The 26,767-nt window shown below is 40.0% G+C and overlaps 3 protein-coding genes across 10 annotated transcripts; 1 reads left to right on the top strand and 2 right to left on the bottom strand.

Moving 5' to 3' along the window:
* Positions 1 to 100: 100 nt before the first annotated feature.
* On the top strand, positions 101 to 4,617 carry btd (biotinidase). Of its 2 annotated transcripts, none has more exons than XM_077548044.1 (6): positions 101 to 616; positions 1,679 to 1,828; positions 1,894 to 2,045; positions 2,114 to 2,291; positions 2,411 to 2,932; positions 4,271 to 4,617. In XM_077548044.1, exons 1-6 carry the CDS (start codon positions 398 to 400, stop codon positions 4,574 to 4,576), a joined length of 1,527 nt encoding a protein of 508 aa, XP_077404170.1. In that variant the 5' UTR covers positions 101 to 397; the 3' UTR covers positions 4,577 to 4,617. The 2 variants fall into 2 exon arrangements, with proteins under 2 accessions (XP_077404170.1, XP_077404169.1); XM_077548043.1 differs by having other exon boundaries at positions 2,390 to 2,932.
* On the bottom strand, positions 4,587 to 22,610 carry LOC144036982 (serine/threonine-protein phosphatase 6 regulatory ankyrin repeat subunit A-like). Of its 4 annotated transcripts, none has more exons than XM_077548042.1 (29): positions 22,451 to 22,610; positions 17,090 to 17,173; positions 16,511 to 16,589; positions 14,105 to 14,175; positions 13,796 to 13,996; positions 13,633 to 13,720; positions 12,194 to 12,336; positions 12,016 to 12,123; positions 11,828 to 11,932; positions 10,377 to 10,455; positions 10,184 to 10,298; positions 9,997 to 10,079; positions 9,841 to 9,904; positions 9,712 to 9,780; positions 9,494 to 9,634; positions 9,285 to 9,396; positions 9,172 to 9,198; positions 8,801 to 8,872; positions 7,605 to 7,806; positions 7,442 to 7,529; positions 7,260 to 7,377; positions 6,937 to 7,156; positions 6,767 to 6,854; positions 6,608 to 6,691; positions 5,994 to 6,142; positions 5,836 to 5,918; positions 5,680 to 5,762; positions 5,511 to 5,602; positions 4,587 to 5,450 (listed from the first exon to the last, which is right to left on the bottom strand). In XM_077548042.1, the coding sequence occupies exons 1-29, from the start codon at positions 22,475 to 22,477 to the stop codon at positions 5,152 to 5,154; spliced, it is 3,174 nt and encodes a 1,057-aa protein (XP_077404168.1). In that variant the 5' UTR covers positions 22,478 to 22,610; the 3' UTR covers positions 4,587 to 5,151. The 4 variants fall into 4 exon arrangements, with proteins under 4 accessions (XP_077404168.1, XP_077404165.1, XP_077404167.1 ...); XM_077548039.1 differs by lacking the exon at positions 22,451 to 22,610 and adding an exon at positions 18,783 to 19,749; XM_077548041.1 differs by having other exon boundaries at positions 13,633 to 13,996.
* A 659-nt stretch (positions 22,611 to 23,269) lies between these two features.
* On the bottom strand, positions 23,270 to 26,742 carry LOC144037460 (uncharacterized). 4 transcript variants are annotated; one of them, XM_077548976.1, is made up of 7 exons: positions 26,520 to 26,742; positions 25,732 to 25,836; positions 25,598 to 25,636; positions 25,364 to 25,516; positions 25,151 to 25,276; positions 24,396 to 24,428; positions 23,270 to 24,255 (listed from the first exon to the last, which is right to left on the bottom strand). In XM_077548976.1, exons 1-7 carry the CDS (start codon positions 26,740 to 26,742, stop codon positions 23,624 to 23,626), a joined length of 1,311 nt encoding a protein of 436 aa, XP_077405102.1. In that variant the 3' UTR covers positions 23,270 to 23,623. The 4 variants fall into 4 exon arrangements, with proteins under 4 accessions (XP_077405102.1, XP_077405103.1, XP_077405104.1 ...); XM_077548977.1 differs by having other exon boundaries at positions 25,598 to 25,633; XM_077548978.1 differs by having other exon boundaries at positions 25,732 to 25,833.
* Positions 26,743 to 26,767: the final 25 nt, after the last annotated feature.

Raw genomic sequence — 26,767 nt, 5'->3', positions numbered from 1 at the left:
ATCTGGAGGTTTGTCGAGTAACCCGGAAGCAGATTCTGCTTCAGGAAGTGGTGATATGTTAGCAAAATTCTTCTTCAAACGTATGCATTACTAATCAAAGTCGGTGATTTAAAAAAAAATATATATATATAAACAATTATTTTCCCCACATTATCTGTAAGGGGGAAAAAATGAAACTTATGAGTATTGACAACTTTAAAATGTAAAATGTACTTTCGGGTTACATTAGAAGTATTTCCTCTGCGTCCTTTTCAACTTAAAAGGTTTTTGTTTACACTAAAAGGTGAAATGGCACCACGGATTCTTCAAACGCACAACTTCAAACATTAACCTTCAATATCCGAGAGGACTTCTGACCTCTCGTTGTCTGTGTGAATTCAATGAGCAAACTGTGAGCATGTTGCTGGATGTTGCTCTTTTGGTCGCGTTGGCGTTCTCGTGGGGCTTCGGTCAAACCGAGGTTACTTCTGACTCCACATACGTCGCTGCTGTCTACGAACATCGTGTGATTCTGAACCTGGACCCCCATACCCCCCTTTCTCGTCTGGATGCCCTCCAACACGTGCACAAGAACCTGGCTATATACGAGGAGCAAGCCGCTCTGGCTGCCCAGCAAGTACTGCTTTTTAGATGATATATTTTTATTTATTACTATATATTGATTATTACGGAAGCGTGTTGCATTCGCTTGAAAAACAAAGTCCTGTTTTTCTGACTATTTTTTGGGGGAGCTTTGTTTTTATTTTATTTAGTTTTTTTCTGTTTTAGCGAATATTTTTCCCGTTAAAAAAAAGGTTTTCTCAGTTTTTTATTATTTAGTATTTTTTTCCTTTTTTTGAGTATTTTTTCCCGTTTTATAAAATAGTTACTTTTCCGTAAAAAAAAAAAAGGTTTTCCCTCAGAGATTAGAGAACAAACCACAATACAGTATACACAATTCATTCCTTTATTGAGAGCCAATAAGTAAACATGACCATATTATTGCATATGGAGGTATGCGGGAAAGTGTCCGCTTCCGCTATTAGCGAGTCTGCAACAAGTCACTTGGAGTTAAGAGGTAAAAAAATACAAAATAAAAAAAACAGAACACAAGCTGTTTTTCGGAATATTTTTTTTTTAGTTTTTTAAAATATTTTTTCCCTGTGTTTTTAAATATTTTTTCGCCCGTTTTTCTCAACAATTTTTTTGGCCTGTTTTTCAAAAATATTTTTTGACAGAAAAAATATTCAGTAAAACAATAATAATAATAATAAAAAAGTATTTAATAAAATAAAAAAAAGCTCCCCCCAAAAATTTGTCAGAAAAACAGTTTTTTTTTTCAGCTTCCGTAGATTACAGTTCCTCGATGGCCAGTTTCTTTCCCTCCTATGTATATTTTGTGTTACACACCACATACACAACCATATATTAACGCTAACAGGCAGAGGTGGCAAAAATATTTTTCTTTATACTGAAGTATTTATTTATGTAAAAAAAAAAAAAACCTTTTTGGTGAAGTTTAAATTCCTGTGCTTTTCTATGCAGATGGTTAAAAGCTAAACTTTAACTAGGACTGAAGTTACTTATCTATATACTGTTATGTACAATATACAACCCAGTGCATAATGTGTTCGGGTCGTTTTAGTGCAGTAATGAGCATGATGATGGATACTATACTATACTAACCTGTCTGTATCAGGGCGCCCAGATCATCGTCTTTCCAGAAGATGGACTTCAAGGTTTCAACTTTAGCCGTTCGTCAATTTCTGCCTACCTAGAGACCATTCCTGACCCCCAAGAGGAGACGTGGAACCCGTGCACAGAACCAGGAAGATTTCATAATACAGAGGTGCAGAACTGTTGTTTTTCCATTCAATGCATGTCTTAATGATTACATTAACATGTGCTTACCAGATTCAGCAGCAGTTGAGCTGCATGGCTCGCCGCCACAACCTTTACGTGGTGGCCAACATGGCTGACCTGCAGCCGTGCTCTCTGAAAACACACCCTACATCTTCCTGTCCCACAGATGGACGTTGGCAGTTCAACACCAACGTGGTTTTCAGGTGCAAAGCATCTACAATCCTTTTCCGAACCGTGCGTGGTTGAGAGGCTACAAAATGTCCTCGCGCAGGTCCGACGGACTGTTGGTGGCCCGCTACCATAAGCAGAATCTTTATTTTGAGCAAGCGTTCGACACACCGCCACGGCTTGAGATCATCACTTTTGAGACCCCCTTCGCTGGGCGGTTTGGCCTCATCACCTGCTTTGACATCCTCTTCTATGAGCCCAAAGTCACTCTGCTGAAGAGGGTGAGAAGACACTTAATTGGAGAGATTGAATTGTGTGCGAGTTGTTTAAATGTACCCTCAAATATGCCAAAACATAGAATGTTGTTTGTACATTTCAGTCCTTCGATATGATCTTCCAGGGCGTGCGTCAGCTGATCTTCCCCACGGCCTGGATGAACCAGCTGCCCCTCCTGGACACCATCCAGTTCCAGCAGGCGTTCAGCCTGGGCGCTCACGTCACGCTTCTCGCCGCCAACATTCGCAGCGACCGACTCATCATGACGGGAAGTGGCATCTACACTCCTTTTGCAGCCACCTACCACCACGCGCAGAGCGGAGACCCCGAGGAGGGCCGCCTTGTGGTGGCCAGGATCCCCGTGATGGGCGCGGCCGTGGAATACGGCGGAGTCGCCGCAGATTCGGGATACTGTCGCCATGACGATTGTCCTGCCTCTCTGCCGCCCTCCTTCACATTCACCTCCACCATGATGCATGATCCGTTTAAATTCGCCCTCCTTAACAGCACGGAAGGCAACATGAAGGTGTGCGACGGCGCTTTTTGTTGCCGTCTACAGTTCCAACGTTCTCGACCAAGTGCTGAGCTCTACGCGTTGGGAGCTTTTGCTGGAACTCACACTGTCAACGGGCGTTATGCTGTGCAGGTACATTGCAAAAAACGGGGATTACAAAAAAATTATATAAATAAGGGACTATATAGATTAAAGTAAAATTATCGAGTGATTTTACACTCAGGCCAAAGCACAAATATAAAAGTAGTGCTTTGGCACCAAAGAACTATGTTGGCGCAAATTGAGAAGCTTCATGTGGTACCATGTCCCCCATCACGTAGCATCTATGGGCAATTTGAATTGTAAATCTGACTTGGCACCATTTCTAATAAGTTTAATGTAGCTACTAGCCCAGGGGTCAATAACCTTTCCTGTCAAAAGAGCCATTTTAGTCCCCAAAAATAACCCAAAATTTGTCTGGACCGCAAAACATTTGAACATCATGATAAACAAAACTGTGTTAGGGTTTGTCTAATTTACCTAAGAGGGCCCAAGAGCTAATTAGCAGACAGAAAAATATGCATTATCCAATACTTTGAAATTCATTTTCATCTAACCTTGATCTTCCGTTTTTGGATTATTAAAAAAAAAAAAAAATATATATATATATATATATATATATATATATATATATGTTTCCTTTTATATGTCATTTTCAGACATTTTTAGACTTTTCTGCCTTTCTGTCAAATTTCTGACATTGTAGCAATTTTATTGGCATAATGTAATTTTCTCCCTCTTCTGGACATTTTTTTTCTGCCTTTTTTGCTATAAATTTTCTGACATTTTTGGCAAATTTGTGGACATTTTATAGTCATTTTCTGCTTTTCCTCATTCCCTTTAGGGCATTTTACGGTCACTTTTTGGACATTTTTTGTTATTTATTTGTAACTTTTTCTTTTACCTTTGTCTCTTTTTCTCACAACTTAAAATTTGGACTGATTTTTTTTTTAGTATTTAATTCATTTATATAATATTAATTATTGATAATTGTTATTTATTATTATAACATATATTATTTATTTAATCAATTCATTTAAATGTTTTATCTAAAAAAAAATATATATATATATGTAAAAAAAAATATTTAATAATTTTTTGGGGGGAGATCCACTGCAGCGGGACTAAAGAGCCACAGGTTGGAGACCCCTGTACTAGCCTAATAATAATAATAATAATAAACTCTTTTTAAAACTAATGTATTTTATACCAACTTCAACTGCCCTGTATAATTAAATAGTTATTTTAAGCTAATCTTATTCATAACCAGTAATAAAATGTTTTTTTTTTTTTTTTAATGAAAACAATGATTGAAGCAAGTGAAATGCTCTTACACAAATCCAGCCTGTTAAGAAGAAATATCTTTTCGGTTTTTGAAGTGTAAGACACTCTCATACCTGAAGATGACTAACACCAAACATGTACTTACAGGTGTGCGCGGTGGTCCGTTGTGCGGGGTACGAGGCTAGCTCCTGTGGACAGGAAGTGGAAGAGGCGGAGACTAAATTGGACTTTGTTCTGGAGGGCGAGTTTGGGACCAAATACGTGTACCCGTCTGTTCTGGTGAGCCGTTACGTCCTGGAACAGCCGGAACGTGTGGAGAAAAGCGCCGATGGAAGAGTGACCATGAAACACTCCAACGCGGCAGGCGGGCTAATCACCGCGTGCTTGTACGGACGTGTCTATCACCTGGATAACGAAGTCAAGAGACAAAACATTAAACGTGCACTTGACTGATACAAGTAAGTGGAGTTAGTGAATAAAAACAAATATCTTTATTTTTTTTCTTCCTCTTTACAAACTTTGCACCAAATAGTTTTCATCCCCTGCAGGAAAGGTGCTTTTCCTGAAAAGGCAATATTTACTGTTATAATTTTACGGACACATGCATTTTCTTACTCAAACTTCATTAACAAACTTCCTTTTCCAAGCATTCTGGTTCCTCTCAATTCAAATTCATCCAGGGTTCAATAGGAAACTCTAGTGGTTCTTGTCATCCAGCTGGTCCCTTGTTCCTTAGTCCTCTAAAACGTTTGTCTAATATTGACCAGTTGTCTACTTGCAATGCGATAGTGATGAAATTAGGTCAGGTAAGGCCCCAAGGACAGACCAGGTACCAAATGCACGCCACTGGCTAGGAGAGATGTAGTGGACTGCATCTGTCAGAAGAATTAAGGATTGTATTATTTCATAGTTAAAGGTTTACGGAAAAAGATATACATCTAGTTCGATTCCCCTCCGTTTTTGTGTTTTCTAAGTGTCAGTGATCTGTTAAGGCTCCTGAGTGACACTAGAGGGCGCCGTATCAGTCCTCAGTAGGTCTCTGAATCCGAGTCGTTCATTTCTTCGTCGGTAGTGACGCAGGAGAGCGGGCGCTCGGGTCTGCAGTACGACGCGCGGTCCGGCCTCAGCGGAGGGAGGGCGTCAAAGGCCACGCCCTTCGCGACGTGATTGGACACGGGGTGATGGTTGATGACCGTGTGAGGCAGAGGAAACGCGGGCAGGGTCGCTATGGTGACCATCGGCGAGGCTGGCATCATGGAGTTGAGGATGAGCGCCAGGCAGTCGGCCACGTCGCGCGTGGGGGCGCACGCCAGAGCGGGCGTGTAACCTGAAGTGGCGAGAGGGCGTGAGCACGGAGGAGATGTTTGTGTCAAACGTGAGCGCTCACCATTCTCGTCCACAGCTTGCACACTTGCTCCTTTCCCCAGAAGTTCTTGGACTACAACTGTTAAACCGTTTTTGGCTGCAACGTGGAGCGGCCTGCGGGGGAGGAGGAGGAGGAGGATCAAAATGAGCGGAGAGCGAGGAAGAGCGTGCGAGCTAACGCGGCGACGTACGTGCGCAGAGAGGCGTTGGTGCAGTTGATGAGATTTTTATCTCGGATTTTCTCCAGGATCAACAAGGCGCACGTCTCGTGACCCTAAGACAAAATGGCGTGAAAGTAAATAGAACATTTGACCCAAAATGACATGATGGGATAGAAAATGCATTACCTTACTGCAAGCCAAATGTAAGGCTGTGTTCCTGTCGGCGTCCTGCAGAGTGAAGTCTGCTTTGCTGCTGCTCACCAACACCTCTGCAACACATCAACGCAAGTAGGAGGGGTTACGTAACGCGGCTCGCAGAGGTGAACGTCGTGCCGGTAACTGACCCACGGCGTTGGTTTGCCCGTTGAGCGCCGCCATCATCAGCGGCGTCCTACGTGCGCGCGCGTCCGCGATGTTGGCTTGAGCTCCGTGGCTGAGCAGCAGGGAGATGCATTCCACGCGGTCGGCGAAAGCGGCGGCGTGAAGCGGGGACCTGCAGGTGTCAGAACCCGTTCTCATGGATGAATTACCAATTTGCCTTTTTTTTTTACGAATGTGTAAGCCGGTGAAGTTTTTTTTTTTAATAACTAATTTTGGGTTTTCATCAGGATTTGTAAGATGTTCACAGACAGTTTTTACTTGTCGCAAAGACATTTTGAACACCTTTGAAAAATCGTTTGATGTAACCAGTCATTTAGAGTATTAAATTGCTGGCATGTCCAACTATTTTGATCAACATTAGTGTCGTAAATAAGCAATTTTATTTAGTTACAGAGATTTCAACAGAGGCATGTAGAGTGCAAAAAGGATAGGACCTAAGATTGAACCTTGAGGAATACCGCAAGAGAGGCAGACAAGCATCTATTTTAATATATTATTTATATTATATTGAAACAAAATTCTGTCAATCGAAATGTCCTTCAAAATGCCGATGATGTCATCACTTTGCGCCTCTCACCTGCCCTTGGAGTCAGTTAGGTCGATGATGTTTGCACCGAGGGAATCGATTAACATCTCAGCCACACCTTCGTTGTCGTTCATACTGAAAAACACACGGTCACTCGCACCCGTGACTGCATCAGACATTCATGCACCCAAATAGAAAGTATATGCTTACACTGCACAGTGCAATGGGCTGAATGTGTTGCCTTTTATCTTCCGGAAGACTTCCTGCTCCAACAGCAACTCCACGCAGGCATCACATCCTGAATGAAAAGAAGAAAAAAAAACACTCAGTAAAACTTAAACTGTGATTTCAGGTTCCACTTTCACATTTAGCTTGAGTACCGCTGTAGCAGGCCCAATGTAGCGGCGTGTAGCCTTTGTTGTCGGTGAGCTCCGAGAGAGCATTTGAGGTGCCGGGCGCCTGCAGCATAGCGCCGAGGACGCTCACACGGCCGCAGGCGGACGCCAAGTGAAGAGGGGAAAGCCCGCGGACGTCCTTCACACATGCGCCCGCCCCTCGCTGGAGGAGAGCCTCCACGCACTCATCCTGGCCTGTCACCGCCTGAGTGGACATTACGCAGTTCAAATGAGCGCTTTGGTGATCCATCGTAATACAAACAGCTGCGGCGCATTCCGTTATGATCGACCGACGCGATTCATCTCACCCCTCGGTGGAGGGCCGTCCTGCCCCAGCAGTCTTGAACCTGGACGCTGGCTCCTTGACTCAGCAGTGAATACACACATTCTGTGTGTCCATTCAGCACAGCCAACATCAACGGGGTCCTTCGTACACAAACATACCGCGTCTATTAATTTGCAAAAATCAAGTCAGCCTTCCGTAACTCACTGCTTGTTGACATCCAGCGCATCCAAATTGATGTGCTGGTCATTGTTGCTCATGAGGAGACGCAGGCACGACGAGTGGCCGTTTGTAACTGTGACACACAAAAAGTGACAAAAGATTCACTTAAACCCGCTCTCCGATGTGAAGCGGACTTATTTGTTTCTACCTGCAGCATGCAGAGCCGTCATTTTGTGGGAGTAATCGCAGGCCATGGGTGAGGCGCCGCGATGTAGCAGAAGCGAGACACACTCCTGGTGGCCTCTGGAACAGGCCAGGCTGAGAGGGGTGCGGCCTTGCGGGTTACGGACGTCCACGGCCGGCATGGAGGACAAGAGGATTTCTAAGGCTCCGCAGTGTCCGTGATAAGCCTGAACAATGCATATGCACTTTTTTTGTACTTTGGTGTGGAAGGAAGATTATGTTGAGGAAGAATATTTAGTGAATATGATAACTTATTTTTTGGTCACATAACCAACAGTGCAATAAAGATATAGATTTTAGGCAGACTGTTTAATAATAATTTTGTAACATTTGATTAACTTTTGTTTTGTTTTTTAAAGAAGGAAATTAGGCTTTTTCTTATGTTCAAATTATTTTTTTAATGCCGATTTTAAAAGTTAATATTATAATTAGTTGGTCAAGCCTTAGTTGAGGATAAAGAAAACACCCCAACAAAAACATTGAACTCACCGCTTCTCTTTTTTTTTTGAAGGAAATTAGGCTTTTTTGGGCCTTATGTTCGAATTAATTGTGTACAAAAAAAATCAGCAAAAATCATCAGATTTTTTAAATGCCAATTTTCAAAGTTTATATTAGTCGGTCAAGCCTTTGTAGAGGATAAAAAAAAAATCCTTGAACACAACGCTTTATTTTTGGAAGGAAATTAGGCATTTTTTTGCCCTTATGTACGAATGAATTGTGTTTATAATTTTTTTTTGCAGAATTGATCTGATTTTTTAATGATATTTTAAATTTAAATTAGTTGGTCAAGCCTTAGATGAGGATAAAAAAAGCCTTTAACTAACTGCTTTTTTTTTAAAAGAATGAAATTAGGCTTTTTGAATTGTGTATTTAAAAAAAACTGAAAACAATCATCAAAAATCATCTACAAATTGTTTAAATGCCAATTTTAAAAGTTAATATCAGTCGGTCAAGCCTTAATTGAGGATTAAAAAAAAATACGATTTTTTTGTGTACGAGGGAAATTAGGCTTTTCGGGCCTTATGTTCGAATTAATTGTGTTTTAAAAAAGAAAAGAAAAACAACCATCAAAAATCACCTGATGCTTTTAATGAAAATTAAGCCTTTGAATTGAGGATAAAAAATAAAATTTAATTAAACCAAAAAAAGCCTTGAACTCACCGCTAAATGGAGCGGACTGATGTGCCCGTGGCACTCTGAGTCACTGAATTCTGTTCCTGATGACTCCATTAGCTGAAAAAGACAGACGGTATAACGGAACATAATTCACATCAGCTCTCGGATTGCATTCCAATGCTACGCCACAAGCACAAGCCTGATTAAATTGACATTCACAGTCATTTAAAAACCACAACTACATAGCTGAGTCTTGATTAGATTTTCTTCAACAGTACTTGTGCTTGCATTTTGTTGCGGTATCGATTTTTTAGTTAACACCACTTTGAGCAATGCCTCATCTGTCCAACAGGGGGCACTACTTTCACTAAGAAGCCCATTCACATGACCTCAAGTACTTGATCAAATATTCTTACCACGTCAAGAGGCGTTTCACTTGCCATCTAAATGAAAACACAGACAGAGGGTGTTTACTATGTTTGGGAGACTCGTAATAACTTTCTATCTACGCTACGACGGAGGTACACACCAGCTCCAGAGAGAGAGTGCGGCCATAGGCTGAGGCATAGTGGACTGCACTGTACCCCTGTTGGTCTCTTACTCCTGGCTCAGCATTATTCCTCAAAAGGAACTCCACACATCTACGACAAAAAAAAAAAATAAAAAATCACTAACACAAGACTGTTTACCGAGCGATCTGGCGGCCAAGATGTGTGCGGTTTTAATGAGATCACGTACTTCCCGTCCGTGTCGGCGGCAGCGGCGTAATGCAGCGGGCCGCAGCCTCTCTGGTCCAGCTCGTTGACGCTTGCCCCGGAGCCCACCAGGGCAAACACGCAGTGGTAATTACAGTTGGCTGATGCATAATGAAGTGGGCTCCTTATGAGGGCGAGAGGGATCATTTGTATTCTGAGCGAGATGTGGTCTTTGTAGGCACTATTGCGGCCGTTGCTTACCTTCCATAGTTGTCCTTTTTGTTAAAGTCCGCTCCGATGTTAAGCAGCAGATTCAGGCACTCCAAGTTCCTGAACAGTTAAAAACGTGTTCAATTAGATACTAACAAGATGGATGGAATTAGGACTCACCCTCCAGCTGCAGCAGCATGTAGACATGTCCTTCCGTAATCATCGGGAGTGTCAATGTCAAATCCTGAGACAAAAGGCGTAAACGCAATCAATGTGCTGTCAGCCAGGTGATTTGGTGGTGGTGGTGGTGGTGGGGGGGGGGCGTCATTAATGCACCTGAGGACAGAAGCTTCCTGCAGCAATCGGGGAAGCCGGTGAGAGCTGCCAGGTGCAGCGGGAACATCCCGTGAATACCTCTCCTGGCGTGATCAAAACAAACCCACAAGGTGCATTGTTTAATTTTTTTAATTGATCAAAATGTCAATCCTTAATTTGCATTTAGGTCAAGTTTTCGATGACCGACTTGGCGAGGCAGGCTCTGTGTTTGACGAGCGCCGTGATGATGAGCTCGTGGCCGTAGCGTGCGGCGATGTGAAGGGCGGCGTTTCTGTCCCTGTCCACGCAATCAATCTCGGCTCCTATGCACGCATAAACGTGAGATACGCCGCTCGCGTTACAACACACAACTTATCATTGGGCTCCCCCCCCCCGCTTACCATTTTGAATGAGGGCCTGAGAGCAGGAGAACCTGCCGTGGGTAGCTGCCATGTGGAGGGGAGTCTTTCCGTCCTTACTCTGCACAAGATGGAGGACAGCATTTGTGGACAGAAATAGGACATCTCAGTATAGCAGTGTTGCGGTACATGTAGAGGTTTAGTGCAACTGGCTCGGGTTTGACTACTTTACTACACGTCTGTCAAAAGACAGACCATGTTTAATGTACCGAGGGCCCAAGAGCTAATTAGAGCTACACCATAACAGAAAAATGTCTTTTAACCTTCGTCTTCTGTTTTGTTTTGGTAATTTTTCCATTTTTTTGTGTGACTTTTCTGCCTTTCTGTCAAATTTCTGACATTGATAGCAATTTTATGGACATATGATAATTTTCTGCCTCTTTGCTTTCTTTTTTGACATTTTATGGCTATTTTATTTTTATTGTATTTTTTTAAAAATATTTTTTCCTGCCTTTTTGTTTTGGCAATTTTTCATACTTCATTTTTCAGACATTTTTAGACTTTTATGCCATTCTGTCAAATTGCTGTCATTGTTCGCAATTTTAGGGACATATAGTAATTTTCTGCCTCTCTTCTTCCTTTTTGGACATTTTATGGCTATTTGTGGGAAAAAAAATGGTGCCCTTTTTGCTATCGATTTTCTGACATTTTGTTTTGGTAATTTTCCATACATAATTTTTCATAATTTTTTACACTTTTTTGCCTTTCTGTCAAATTTCGGACATTGTTGGCAATTTTATGGACATATGGCAATTTTCTGCCTCTCTTGGCTGTTTTTTTTGCCTTTTTGCTATTAATTTTCTGACATTTTTGGCAATTTAGTGGATATTTTATAGTATTTTTCTGCTTTTTCTCTTCCACTTTGGGCATTTTATGGTCTTTCTTTGGAATTCTTTTTTTTTAGTTTTTCATCTACTTTTGTCAATTTTTTTCTGACAACTTCAACATTTGTACTGACATTTTTTTGATTTATTCATTTTTTTATTTAATCAATTAATTTAATCAATTAATTTCAAGAATATTTTATCTGAAAAACAATATTAATGTTGTACTTTTTTTTCTTTTTTTTTCTCGGGAGAGCGACTAAAGAGCCACATCAGGCTCCAGAGCGGCAGGTTGCAGATCCCTGTACTACTAACAATTGGAATGGAAATATGTAAATATGACCCACGCTTAGTTGCCAGCAGCCTTGGGGTGCAGCTCGCCCCCCACCCACCGTTCTGCATATGGTCGTGGATCTCGAGGCACCATGTGTCCTCGTATCAGTTTCCATCAGTACTACTCATGCGTGTCTTTACTGTCGCTACTGAGAAATGAATATATAACCTATTTAACCATACGAGTTTGGAGATACAGTACAAGCTCCATGTACTGTCCTCTCAAAAAGGTTTAGTAGGGTGTGCACGATAAGATCCTGTAATAACAATACCCACCCGCATGTTGATGTGCGCTCCATGGGCCAACAGTAGCTCTTGGCAGAGTGCCCCTTGGCGTGAGGAGGAGGCAAAATGGAGGGCAGAGAACCCCCTCTCATTGACCTAGAGGAAAGGAACAAATCCCAAAATCCAAAAGTCACATTTAGCGGGTTTCATTTTGAAGACAGATGCCCACAAACACAAACCTGGTTGACACAAGCCCCCGCCTTGATGAGCTCACTGACAACCACATCCTGCCCGTTATAACACGCCAAATGGAGTGGAGTGTTGCCGTAGGCATTCACCACATTCACCTAAGAAAACAAACACATTTGAGTATCTTTTCAACGTTACTGCTAGGTGGGACCAATTCCCGGTGCTGACCTGGACCCCCAGGCCCAGCAGGTAGTGGACAGTACTACTCATCCCGCTGGAGGCAGCTGCATGCAGCGGGGTGTAGGCCTTCTTGTCCTTACAGTCCACCTCAGCTCCACTGCTCACCAATAACTTAACGACCTCCAGGTGACCTGCGACAAAAGGGGGAATAAGACATCATGAGATTATTGTACACAGTCAGTGGATGTTTTGGGAATATTCACACACAATGTGTACAAAAGAAGAGAGCAAGGGTGGGCGGACTTTTGTGTAAAAGGGCCACATTTGATTTTTAAAACTGACAGATGGGCCAGGTCAACTTTATGTGCGGTTAAAAAAAACAAAAAGTTCAAATACGTTTGGTAAATTTGTTCATTTTTAAACAATAAATTACTAAATAAGAAATTACATACTGTACACTGTATACTATTTTCATATTACTATATTTTTAATAAATGAAATGAATCACTTTTGTTTACTTTGTAATTCATAACTATAATTGAATTAGAATAAATCAAAATGACACATGAGCGCACATTAACATTACGTAATATTTATTAAAATCAATAAAACATTCTGCTACTATGTGTAAAATTGCTTAATTTACAAATATTTTTATTGAAACATTTACTATAAATCTACCATTTTTTTTATTAGATTAATGAATAAACAACTTAATAATAGATTTTATTTATCTGATTTTAGTGGACTAATTTTACAGGACTCGTGCTGAGTAACAGGAATGATTTTTTTTTTTAATAGTTTCATATTTTACAGTTTCTTTCCCATACAAACATGTCATGTGTAATTAACTCATTTACTGCCATAAATTCATAAAAAAAAAAAGATTATTAAAAATTAAAGGCAAGAAGCGTCAATTTTTTAAATTGTAATTTATCGCATGACTTTTAACTCACGATTAATCACAAATTTTACATCTGTTCTAAATGTACAATAAAAAAAATTCTAGGTTTTCATACTATTGTTAACAATAGTGGAACAATGCTAAACTAATATGAATAGTTCAAATGGATTTTTGACGTTTATAGCCGTCAATGGCTGAATGGTTAAAAAAACGAAGAAGAAAAGATTGGTACAAATTCGGGGCATCAGGCAATTAAAGTTTTTAATCGTAATTAATCGCATGACTTCACTAGTTAACTCGCAATTTATCACAAATTTTATATCTGTTCTAAATGTATAATAAATTTTTTTTTAGGTTTCATACTCTTGTTTAACAAAAGTGGAAAAAATGTTAAACTAATAGAAATAGTTCAAATGAATTTTTGACGTTTATAGCCGTCAATGGCAGTGAATGACTTCACTACCATGCTAGAATGGGTTAGTGTTTCCGATTGGCGCACAAAATTGAGATACAGGAGCATAAATGAATGCAGAACCTCAACAAGATGTATTGTTATCAGCAAGAAACCGGGGCGTAATCTTACCCATGTAGGAAGCCCAGTGGATGGCCCTCCTATCCTTCTTGTCAAATGCATTGATATTAGCTCCTCTGGACAGCAGCAACTTGACCATCTGCAACCAAAAAGTAAACAAATATCCACTTCTGTCCCACATATGGAAGGCCTGCATACTGTATGAGAAGCCAACCTCCGTGTGTCCGCTGAAGGCAGCGTGGTGCAGAGCGGTGCGTCCCGCCCGGTCAGACACGTTGACATTGCTAAGCAGCGGGACTAACGCCTCGGCGCAGCGCACTGCCTTGTTGCTCGCCGCCACGTGGAGTGGCGTTTGCCAGTTTTTGTCCCGGGCGTTGACGTCGGCGCTGTGCTTCAGCAGCACGGCCACTGCATCCTGCACAGACGGCGAGCATTGAGGAAGGTTTGAGAGAGGGGGGGTGTTGATTAAGCAGAGACGGAGACGACCCGTGGCTTCAGTAGAGTCCAACTTAAAGTGTGTTACCTCACTGCATGAAGCCACAGCGCGGTGAAGAGGGGTCAACCATTTGTTATCTTTGGCATTAACTCTGGCTCCTTGGAAGAAAATATGAGACAAATTAAACCAACTTCATTAACTCATTCATTGTCGTCAAAAATTCATTGAACTATTTCTATTAGTTAAACATTTTTCCCACTTTTGTTAACAACAGTATGAAAACCTAGATTTTTTTTTTATTGTACATTAAGAGCAAATATGAAATTTGTGATTAATCGCGAGTTAACTAGTGAAGTCATGTGATTAATTACGATTAAAAACTTAAAACTCCTGACGCCCCAAATTTTGTAATAATCTTTTCTTCTTCTTTTTTTTTTTTTTTTTTTTTTTTAAATTGATTCACTTTCAAAACTAAAGTTATCATGCTAATAGTAATGTCACTATCAAGTATTTTAAAATAGATTAATCTATCAATTATTCAAACTCATTCACTGCCATTGACGGCTATAAACGTCAAAAATTCATTTTACTATTTCTATTAGTTTAACATTTTTCTCCCACTTTTGTTAACAAGAGTATGAAAACCTAGAATTTTTTATTGTACATTTAGAAAATATGTAAAATTTGGGATTAATCATGAGTTAACTAGTGAAGTCAGGCAATTAATTACAATTTTAAAAAATGTATCGCCTCTTGACCCTAATTTTTTATATTTAATAATTAAAAAAAACATTTCTTTATGAATGTATGGCAGTAAATGAGTTAAGGCGGAAGTCAAGTAAAAAATAAATAATAATCAATTTCAATAAAATGTGAAGCCCACTAACAAACTAGCAAACATAAACAGGTGAGCCGTGAAAGTCGTTAACTGTGATGTCATTTTAAGTAGACAGCAAGTGTCAAAATGGTCGCCGCCTGAGATAAATAATAACGGATGGATTGCTCACAATATTCATCCGAATGCCGCCTTAAGACTAGTGGCGGAATATAGAATATATTAATGCAAAAAAAAATAAAAAAAATCACCTGCCTTCTCTTTTAAATCTAAAATTACTTCAATGTAAAAAAAAAAAAAACTGGCTCACAGACCGCTTTGCTTCAATGACCAACATAAGCCAATGGTGCCTGGAGGATTTCAAACTCCCTTGATCCTCGTTGACGAGGCTTCGGCGGGTTAAAATAGCCCTGAAACTGCACCTGTTACTCGCTCTTCCCAATATTAAGGAACACGGCGGCACACATGTAGGCACGTGTGCACGCACATATCCCGCTCTAGTGTGGCGCCCGTGGGTGACATCAAGTTCCGACGTGTGCAGCTGATTTACAGACAGCGGAGATCCCCTCTCGGATGATTTCGAAATCACTAACAGCGTCACCAGTTGCTATCGGACACTGTGGCATCGTGTCACAAGGCAGTGAGTAGACGTAGCAGTGGAGCATGTGACCATAAAAGATGAAAAACAGGACATTCCGCAGAAGAGATTTGTCAAATATTACATTAAGTGACTTAATCACATTTTCATGGATCATCTCAGCATAACAGCTGAATCTCTCAAAGGCCAACTGACAGATCCTCATGTTGACTTTTCTTTTTTTACAGTAATAGATGATTTTGACTGAAGGAGGTTTCTGCAGATTATCAGCCAATCAGATTTAATGCTTATAATGCCGCTTTTAATGCAATTTAAAACTAATTTATCATATATACATAAATGCATATACTGTTTATATATTAGGTCTGTTAGTCCATTTTAAATCATAATTGCATGATTTCCATAGTTAACTTGTGATTAATCGCAAATTAATTGTACATTATACTTGTTCTAAATAATAAAAATAAATAAATAAGTAAAATATTCTTTCCTAGTTTTTCATATTTGTTAATTAACACAAAAGTAGACAGATATGGTTACCAAATACAAATGGATATATTATATATTATAGTTGATTGATATAGTAATTTTATAGTACATCATTAGTATACTAAACAGTTAAAAGAAGTGTGAAACACTGAGTCAGATGTGTTGTGTTAATTTTCTGCCACTAGGTGGCATTAGTGTTTCATGTTGGACGTTGGTGACAGGAACAGTACACTTTTCTTTACAAATTCAAAACAATTGGTAATTGGAACATGAAGAAACTCGTGGACTGTCACCCCAAGCTACTTTGTTCGTTGTAAATTACAGCTAGTCAACACAAATAAAAAAAATATTATTGCTAAATTGTGTTATAGTGACTCCTCTGAACAACGCGGTATATGAAATAAAACATGAGCAACAATCATATTGTACCTAAATTTTAAATTCTCCTAGACCTCATATTCAATGCTTTTTAATGCCATTTAATGCATTATTTTTTTAGCCAAATCCATTTAATGATTTAAGCCTGGAACCCGCTTGCTTTGAAATACCGGCAATGAGACGTTTAGTTTACCTGAGAGGATGAGCAGTTCAATGATCTCAGTGTCACCCAGGTAGGCTGCAGCATGTAGCGGCGTCCGCTTTTCAGTATCCTGTTACGCAATCCACACACAGGAAAACACGTATTATGCACAATTGCACGTTATATGTATTATTATTAATATTATTATTCTTTTGGCTATTTTGTTTATAAGGTAGCAAAAAAATATTATAAAGACAATATGATGCAGTGCAGTTTATCAGTGTTTGAAAAAGCTAGACTCTGCAGGTGGACTTCATTTTTCTCTGCTATAGCGCCTAAAATGAACTCCGGCCCACAAACAACACTGCAAACATTCTCAATTCACTTAAGTCGTTGCTCCCCTCCATCACTGCAGCACCCCATGCTTCTGTATTTGAGTGCAGCAGAGGGCAATCATCAGAGTGGGGCTATAAACAAGTGTCATGTGACTGCACTCGGTGGGGGCCAGTGTTGCTGACTCCAGGAAGAGCCGGTGTGATGATCCCAGCAATATTGACCATCGCAGAGAAAACAAAGCCAAGAGCTGAATTAGGTGGCTAATATATCCTGAAAGACGAAGATCAGACCTACCTGAATATTGACATCCTCTTTCTTGAATATGAGGGAGCGGACTTCATCTGGATCCACATTGAAGATGGCTCTGAGCAAGGATGGCTACAACAACAACAACAACATTGTTATTTCCAAACCGTTATTGTCGTCATTATGGTTTTCTGTGTGCAAGCACCACACAAAAAAAATCCAGGTGGTAGGCCAACAATGGTTGCACATGCCAGAGTAGCACAATGTAGGAGGCAAACCTTCTCCCGTAAACTGACAGGGTGACGCTGTGCGCTGTGACCATGTGATACAAATGTCCTCAAATGGAGAAAAGTGCAAAAGCCAAGAGAATAATCAAAATGATTGCATACTAATTGACACGTAGCACTGATTAATGAAAAAAAAGTGTCCAATTGAAATGCAAAACGTAAAATCTATCCTCAAGGAAACTTTTCTTACTTTCACAGTATGCTTCGGGTCATTGTCCATCTGCACTGTGAAGTGCCGTTTAATGAGTTCCGAAGCATTTGGCTGAATACAAGCAAAAAATATTCCTTTTCCATATTCTTCTCATAAATCTAGTAGAGGTTGATCTTTGTCTCATCTATCCATAGGATGTTTCACAAACTAGCTAGCCATCCTGTTTTTTTTTTGTTTTTTTTAATTAAATCTCTGTATTATGACTCTGGCCAAAAAAGATGAGAATTGTGTCTATGTCACAATATTTGTGGACAACACTGTATCTACAAAAAAAAAAGAAAAGAAAACTTAGCCTATCATCAGACACCGTCTTTTCAGTAAACTACTGCTTGAATAAAGGCATTAAATGCCAATAATTGTCTTTACCCCACTAGACTAAACACGGTATTTGTAATATGAATTAAGCAGCAAAACCCACTCGTTTTTATTCATCTCATGGGGCAGCCATTTTCCCACTTGCCGTCGACCGAGAATGACATCAACAGTTGCTCAGGTAACGACCAATTGCGGCTCAGCTTGCGAATGTCACATGACGCAACTCAGAAAGCAGATGAGCCACGATTGGTCTTTACATGAGGCCTAAATAACTGTGATGTCATTTTCAGGCGACAGCAAGTGGCAAAATGGCCGCTCTCTGACATGGGAGGAAAACACACTAATGCCGTGTTGTTTACACTAGTGGGTCGGCATAGAACATATTGTAAAGAATAATTTTGAGTTGACTTCCTCTGTAATAATACACACTGTACTTTAAGTAGTGTTTTATGTGGTGTGATTTGACCAAAAATGATAGATGGCTTCTTAAATGGACTTTTTTTCCCCAATTCAACTCTCACTCTGTCCCATCTAAAAATAAGTGAGGCTTGTTGATGATTGTCGCATGCTAGTCCCACAGATGACAAGTGGAACAAAGCTAGCGTGACGGTACATCCTGTCAGTACTCTTATGAAAAGTACATAACTTAAAAGTGCATTCCAGCTGCATAGCAATGTTTCAACGCTGGGTTTAGAAACGACAATGGCTTTGGCTTTAGTGATAATCTCTACAAACCAGCATTCATTAAACTGATGCTAAAATTAGCATGTGCGGAAGTGCACTGTATTCTTTACTACTTACATAACTAATGTCACATTTTAACTTGGGAGTCAGGTGTGACACCCCGACTGGACTGGAAATCTCAACGAAGCCTCCCATTCACAAATTCAGTGCAATAATGCAAACAAAAAAGATGAGACCACCTCACCTTGTCCTCCAGGGCAGAAGCCCTTCTCGGCGCATGATGTGATCTGCGGTCTGGGGTCGATTTGGGCTGAGGAGGTGGGGGTGAAAAGGAGGGCTCATCCTCCTCCTCCTCCTCCTCCTCCAGCACCACGATACAAACACGACTAGCCCGCTCTGACCGCATCAGGAAGCAGCAAACGAATGAAGCGGTCCCTCTCTCACATAAAAAAACACAACGTTCCCTCTTACATGTGTACCCACTGGGGAGCAACGGGGGTCACCAGCAATCCCCATAGACGTAACCACTTCCTTGGAAACAACCGGCACACATCTTGATGTGAAATCCAAGAGCTGTGCAAGCGCGCCTCCTCTCCTCCTCGCTTCCAGTCGCTGTAAACAGAAGCGGCGCACACAGCAGGGAATTCCTCTGCGTAATGGTGTCGGCAGGCAGCATGCGGCAGAATGACGGCGCTGCCTAGCGGCCGGCACGAAGGTGCGGGTCCTCGCTTGCTGCTGCTGCCTCACAAAAGAGCGCCGGTGCATGTGCGGGGATGCAATGCGCCTTTCAGCCAGACTGCTGAAGCCAGCTCTTTCCGGAGAGGAGACCAAGGGGGTGAGAGAGGCACTGAGTGGGACTGGCAAGGGGGGGGGGGGGGTAATTGTGATCGGTTATCTAGAGCTCTACAATCACCATGAATGGAGAAAGAAACCCAGTTGACTTATGTAAACACATGAAAATGTGTCATCCATTTTGCTTCATCATTATAAGTTCCAAGTGTCACATTGAAGTATATAAAATCTGCAAAGCGGCGTTAATGAATCCCAGATCAAAACGTCTGTCTGTATGTCCTAGCATCCCCTTTGGGCGAATTATCAGATGCGTTGCTTCCAAAGTCTCCTCATTATGAGAATGGAACAAACAGGCTCTGTGAGAAACTGCGAGGGCAGCTAACAAGACCAGTCTGTGCGTGTTGTTGTCTGCGTCACTCTGCCTCATACACACATCCTGAAAGGAGCAATCCTGCCAAGCCGCACAAGCCCATTAACTCCGAGAGGGAGCGCAGATGAGACAAACAGAGTAGTCCCAAAATTATGAGTGGAATGCACTCGCCCTGTGGCACTAATAAACACGCGAAAAATAAAGAGCCGGTGATGGCAAAATGATTACATGTGAGCACAACACGGGAGTTGTGAGAAAACGTTTGGCTAGCAGCATACAATGACCTCTGCTCTGACTCTGTGCCAACATGCACTGTGGGTAATATGATCCTTGCTGGGAATCCTCAAAGGCACGCATATTGCACAATGGGGGAGACAGACGAACATGCGTCTGACTAAGATTGCAGCTATCACTTTTTTTTTTTTTTTTTTTACTAATTCCTCTAATGATTAAAACATAGAGGAATGAAATTAAAAAAAAAATGATTTAGCATTATTAAATCAACAAAATGTGCATGGGGCTGGTGAGTGACATGGGAGTCAACAAAGCGGCCTGTGTGTCTCTCCTTGACCACTTTCAGGGGTGATACCGTCTACGTCAATTTAGCTAACAACAATATATTGTGTTGGCAATCGTACTGTGCTGTTGTGGTACATGGGTTTAAAAACATGCATGTTTGGTTAATTGAAGACTGTCTAAAAGTGTGTTAATGATTATTTATAGCATCAGCTGCCCTAAAAAGGACAAGTGCTATTTAAAATGGATAGATCATTAAAACAAGTTACTTGAAATTTTGTAACAGTAAACGTTTGATTTTTAAAAGTGTTGCAAAAAAATTCAACTACTAAGTTACTCAAGGACCACTTGGCAATTGTTGTGACCAGAATTTGAGAAACACTATAACAGAGTCCACAGATTTTCACCGCAGAATGAACAAGCCTGTGAGTAAATACAATTGTGTACGAACATAAACAAGATATCACACTTCGCTAGCCGAGTTGTACAGAATACTGTATTCTGTTTTTTTGGGGGTCTGTTCTTTATTCTTTCTTTGGCTTTAATCTCCTCAGACTATGATCTCAAGGGGACTAAAGTACATGTCGCCCTCTAGAGGACAAACACAAACCCATTGTGACAGTGACATTCACCCCTAAGTCAGTTCCCATCCTTCCAATGTCTATTTCCAGCTCTTTGTCCGATTTTCAGTCAGTAAACGCCACAGAGAACAATGCAGAGTAAAGATGGGGAAATTAGTCATCCGCCTCTTGACCACATACCAGCTGGAGGAAGCATCAAAAATGGACACGGTTTTTTTATCTGATGTATGATGCTAATCACAACTAAAATGTTGTTCAATTGTTACAAGCTGTCACTAGATATTGATTTTCAAAAATTGTAAATACAGTACAAATAATGCAGTTATACATTTCAACCTACTTATAAATGTAGGGAGGTGACTACTGACTACCATTCTCGACACAATATGGCCCATTATCTAATAATTAATAAACACACTGGATTGAGCATCAAGAGAGTAAAAAAAAATACAATACTTGTGTGACACAGTTGTCTCTGATCCGTTGACAACAAGCTGCTATGATGTTGTGAGTAGTGTCTAATTCCAGAACGAAGCTGGAGATCATTATAATTGTCTCATAGTAGTAGCAAAAGTACCAACAGTCTGTATGGAACCTTGTGTAAAAGACTGTTAGAAGTCAACTTAAATGTTAATTGTAATGTACAAAATTAATAAATGCATTTGTATTGACAATTATAGACAATAACTGTTAAAAATAACTTGTACACTAAGGGGGGGGGGGGGCTATTGTTTTTTTTTTTTATATATATTAAGTTCTCGACCAAGTTTGACTTTATTTCTCCTTATTTACGGCTTTTGAAAATGATGTGGTCATCTTTAGAGGTTAAAAAGAGCAAGCAAATTTTGAGTTTTGACAGTATAGATATCTGTTTTGAAATGTAGGGTGTAAAAAATGATCATAAAAAATCTACTTAATTACGCGACTAAGTATTTGTACTTCCTAGTTATAAAATATATATAATATATATAATATATAAAATCCAGCCATGCGATTCCCAACCAGTGTGCTACAGGAAATTATCCAATGTCAATCAATTAGTTGAAATTGATTTAATGACTACATACAAATGTGTTCTTAATGAAATGCTCTATTTGTAAATATAAGTAGTAAAACATGATACTTATGGGGAATCTATTAACGTTTGTAATTCGTTACTTTGAGCCTTTTTTGGTCGTAAAACTGTTTAAAAGGAGGCTAACAAACTAGCATTAAGAAGTTAGCCGGGTGCTAGTCCAGCAGTTTTCACCGACAAAGGGGCCATCGATACAAACAAAAAAAAAAGACTCAGCAGACTGAATGACGTATTTTAAATAAATTGAAGTGAATTTAAATTTTCACTGAGTTTGAAGTGTCGCAATGCAACAGGCAGCCTGGCCTCCTTTGTTGTTCACTGATTTGTTTACCGTTAGCCGCTAGCTCCCCAAGCTAGCTCTCGTGTACTCCCACAGATGTACATCTGTATTGTTTCATGTCTACGTTTTTCAGTAAAATATAATAATAACCACACTTGCGCAGCGAGTTGATTCACGTTGGATTATTATTCGCCGCAGGAGCCAGCCTGCATAAAAACCAAGCTAGGAGGTCTGAACTTCTTAGAAAAGTACCACAAGGCGTGTCGTTAATTTCAAAATAGCAATAACGTGACAGTACCTGGTCTTGTATCTTCATCACAGCCATAATCCCAGTGTTAGAGGAAAGGAATCTTGTAAATGTGCCCGGTAATTGCTCAAGGCTAACCGGGGAAAAATACTGAATGAACTGTCTCGGAGCCCCCTCGCACACGCCCCCCACCCCAACTTCCTTCCTGCCACGGACCGACGACCAACACTCCAGGGCACGAAAAAACCCACTACTAGGTTTGTGAGTTTGTAGTGAACTTTTTGAGTATTTAAATCATGTCGAACGGACCAGTTGTATAAAACATCTACTGTATAAATCAGACACAGTAATATGTTAAGCACTGACCTACTTAAACAATTTTGTACAATAATGTTTCATGTATTTATTTATTTTTAGTCATAGACTATATTCTCTTAATTTCGTAGCGTTCTTTCGGCTGCGCTGCACTTTTTTTTCCTCCAATCATATTTTGAGTCATTCCTATGTCAATCTAATCTATCCAGGGCCTTCGGAAACAGTAACGCTCTCTGGCGTACCTTTTCTTTAACCAATCAGGTTTCAGATTCGCCTCACAGGAACGTTAGTATTTTCCGTCTTCTGATTGGTCGGGCAAAACAAACCTTGTTCCAGCCAACTTCGACTAGCTCGTAAAAGACGTCTGTGGCGAAATTTATGCTTTCATTATATTGGCTATAATCCATTTCCAGTTGTGTATTGTTGTTGTTGTTTTTTTTTTTTGTAACAAGCCGTTTCACTTACAATAAATAAATAAAAACGCCCCCCAATTTTTTTTTTTTTACTCATCTATCAATGGCTGGCCTCTGTTTGCCCACCCCTGGTAAAACCTCATCATGAAAGCCACATTTATTTATTTAAAAGACAAAGTTAAAATGATACACGATAAACAACTAAAATCCAATGTTCCAAATCAAAGCCACTACACCAGTCTTACCCAAAAAGCTACTAGTTTCACATAAAGAGGATGCATAATTGTAGCAGTAACAATATTACAAATATGAATTATTTACAACTAACACTTTATGCCACAATACACATATCTACAATCTATGAAACATGTCAGGTTCATTGTCAACTAATAGTCCATTGGTGTGAATTTGTATAGAGAAGTGTTTATTAGTGCCGTGATTGGCTGACAACCTCAACCAATGACACCAATGAAGCGGTTTCGAAAAACGATGCGTTCTAAGATAACGTCATGCCATCCAGAGGATTCCGTCTGTGAAACCTCCAATGATCTTTCAAGCGGGTGGCGCTAGAAAACTGCTTGCCACACAATCCACATTTCTTCCTCACAGTATGGCTTTCCAGATGTTGCACTAAACTCTCGGCGTCCTTCATCTGTTTGCCGCAAATCCCGCAAAGGGACTTGTTTCTCAAGTGAGTCCACACGTGCGATTTCAGTGTGTAGGTGTAATGGAAAGTCTTTCCACATACTTGACATCTATACACTCCTGTGTCACTCTGAATGGCAGTTTTCTGTTTTCTGTTTAAAGTTTTCTTCCTGAGTTGCTTTTTCTTCTTCTTCTTTGTCGTCGTCGTCGTCGTCTTTGACATGAGTGGTTTCACACCTGAAGAATGGACTTGTATTTCGTTGAATTGCTGGGCAGAAGAGTCCACGTAGAGAAGACTCGAGGCAGAGTCTTGGTTCGTATGCACCCCAAGACTTTGTCGTCCACTATACTGGGGTGCTTCAATTTTAACTGGAAGAAGTGGGAACTTTCGATCCTGGAAGACAAACTCCTGCTGGCCCCAGACATCACAAGTGGGTGCAACATCCGCTTCAGAAATAGGGTTGAATGGCATATCATTTATTTCTAAAGGAGGAAGCAGAGGAAGAGCTTTCATCATGCTGCACAGAATCAAATTTGTTACATTTGTTGTTGTTTTTTAATTTTGTTTGGCGCTGTGAGATTTTTCTAATGTACAAGGTTGTGAAACACTGCTGGAGACGTACCTGCACCTTGGTTTGGATGATGTATCGGGAATCCTGTAAAGTAAAAATGCACATTAGGAAAATAAATGCGTTAAACAAGCATTGAAATACTATTTAACTCATTCACTGCCATTGACAGCTATAGACGTCAAAAATGTATTTTAACTATTTCTATTAGTTTAACATTTTTCCCTACTTTTGTTAACAAAAGTATGAAAACCTAGAATTTTTTTTGTATTAGAACAGATATAAAATTTGTGATTAATCGTGAGTTAACTACTGAAGTCATGCGATTAATTACGTTTCAAAATTGTAATCGCCCGATGCCCCTAATTTTTAATAATCTTTTCTTAAAAAAAATAAATAAAAATTAAAAATAAACATATGTTTTTGTTTTGTTTTTTAAAGAAAAGATTATTCAAAATTAGGGGCATCAGGCGATTAAAATTTGTAATCGTAATTAATCGCATGACTTCACTAGTTAACTCACGATTAATCACAAATTTTATATCTGTTCTAAATGTACAAAAAAATCGAGGTTTTCATACACTTGTTAACAAAAATGGCAAAAAAAAAATTTAACTCATAAAAATAGTTAAAATGATTTTTGGGAGATAGCTGTCAATGGCAGTGAATGAGTTAATGAAACAGAAAGTAGTGATAAATGAGCCTATACATACATATATCAACATACTATACTTTTAAGTGGAAATATTTCATTCAATGCACTCACATTATTTTTTATTAAAACTGATTTTTCAATTCAAATTGCTTACCATGCTTCTTAGAAATGTGTCCCACAAAGTTAAATCTCCGAGTTAAAATCCTTTCGCAGTAAGGACAATGATAGTGACATCGGTTCTGGATAAGATCTTTGCACGTGCATGGAATAATGAACCTCCCTGAAAAAATTAAATAAAATTGATCGGACATCATTAACATTTCAACATGGCAGGATTATGTAAATACATTTCTGTGTTGATGCTTACCTATTCCGTTGTCAGTGAAATGAATAGCAGAGGAATAATGCTTTTTCGTCAAATGTAACTTTGTGGCCAGAGTGGGCTTTATGCAATAGGGACAGTTGTCACCTAATGCAAAGTTTAGAAATTCTGTGTAGGATGTGAAGGTACCCTCCACGTCTGTAAACAAAAAGAGCTTCACGTTAGTGGATGAGAAAGCTCAGTTTCTCAACTATTAACTAAATGTGTTTATCACATTACGTGAAGGACTTGATACATTTGGGTCAGGACCAGGACCTGCTGGAGAGAAGACGGAACAAAAAGAAATACTTGAATGTTTTGAAACAAAAATTGTTTCCATTCAATACATTGTCGAGTTATTAGCACATCCTCACCACAGTTCTGAGAGTCGGTGGTTTGAATCCGGGCTGCGGCTTTTCCGTATGGAGTTTGCAGGTTATCTTTGCGCGTGTGTGGGTTTTCTTCAGGTACTCCGGCTGCTGGCCACATTCCAAAACATGCATGTATTGTTACGTTAATTGAAGATCTTAAATCGTCCTTAGATGTTAATGAACTGTTGATATCTATACTTTCAACTCCTTACTTTATATAAAAAAAAAAATATGCTTGTTTCTGTCATGTAAATATGAAGAAATTGTCAAATTAAGACAGTAGTGGGGTAGCAGAAAGATTTAGACACATGAAGGATGTCGGGAACAACAGTAGTGGTTTAATCATTGGTATATTTTTCATTTGGGGAGCACTCTATACCAGAAGGTGGCGGTAATGCATGTAAATGTCTGCCAAACGCCATAAAACTACAAGAAGAAGAAACACTCAGGATGGTCAGTTGGACTATGCTGTCACCCACAGGTCAATGGTGGTACTACGATAAGTATCGTGGCCGACACAGGACAATAGACCTCGAGTACACCACATGCGCTACAGGAGGAAAAAAACATTTCTGGCAAGTTATTCCGCGCATCATGTATTCCGCTTAAAATAGAAAGTAATGAAAGCTAACGCATACCAAAAGTAAACTTTTATGTGTACTCAAGAATGTATACTGATGGCGTCCCAAAAGCTACCAGATCAGAGACGCCTGGCGAACTGCATTTATATTTTATATAAAATGTGACGCTGTTGCTTGTTACTTTGTATGTCTACATAATGTTGAACCAACCTTTCCGTGGCAATTTATTGTCTTTAATGAGAAGATCCAGAATCGAACAATGTCGACAGTTTTCTTCCTTCAAGCGGCGTGCTTGCTCTTCGTATTCGGTAACCGTTTTGTCAACGGCACCCAATAATTCAGAAGCGACAGCCTTGAGTCGCTCGGAGATAAATGCTTTAAGCTCTTCCAGTTGTCCCATCTTTCTACACATAGCGTAATCGTGGACGTCCATTGCAGGAAGTGATTACTCCAAAGTG

The sequence above is a fragment of the Vanacampus margaritifer genome, chromosome 17 (genome assembly GCF_051991255.1).
Source record: "Vanacampus margaritifer isolate UIUO_Vmar chromosome 17, RoL_Vmar_1.0, whole genome shotgun sequence".
Taxonomy (NCBI): Eukaryota; Metazoa; Chordata; class Actinopteri; order Syngnathiformes; family Syngnathidae; genus Vanacampus; species Vanacampus margaritifer.
Note: the sequence above shows the minus strand (reverse complement) of the source record. Positions and strands in the feature narration are given on the sequence as shown.

Bases quoted from the DNA above. Each gene is read 5' to 3' on its own strand.
- LOC144036982 (XM_077548038.1), bottom strand. From the start codon at position 18,944: ATGCGGTCAGAGCGGGCTAGTCGTGTTTGTATCGTGGTGCTGGAGGAG. The intron at 10,299-10,376 runs GTAAGCGGGGGG...ATGCGTGCATAG, and splicing joins TCAGGCCCTCATTCAAAATG to GAGCCGAGATTGATTGCGTG. The intron at 7,530-7,604 runs GTAGAAACAAAT...TGTGTGTCACAG, and splicing joins GACGGCTCTGCATGCTGCAG to TTACAAACGGCCACTCGTCG.
- LOC144037460 (XM_077548976.1), bottom strand. From the start codon at position 26,742: ATGGACGTCCACGATTACGCTATGTGTAGAAAGATGGGACAACTGGAA. The intron at 25,837-26,519 runs GTTGGTTCAACA...GAATGTGGCCAG, and splicing joins CAATAAATTGCCACGGAAAG to CAGCCGGAGTACCTGAAGAA. The intron at 25,277-25,363 runs GTAAGCATCAAC...TAATTTTTTCAG, and splicing joins TTTCACTGACAACGGAATAG to GGAGGTTCATTATTCCATGC.
- btd (XM_077548043.1), top strand. From the start codon at position 398: ATGTTGCTGGATGTTGCTCTTTTGGTCGCGTTGGCGTTCTCGTGGGGC. The intron at 617-1,678 runs GTACTGCTTTTT...TGTCTGTATCAG, and splicing joins CCGCTCTGGCTGCCCAGCAA to GGCGCCCAGATCATCGTCTT. The intron at 1,829-1,893 runs GTGCAGAACTGT...TGTGCTTACCAG, and splicing joins GAAGATTTCATAATACAGAG to ATTCAGCAGCAGTTGAGCTG.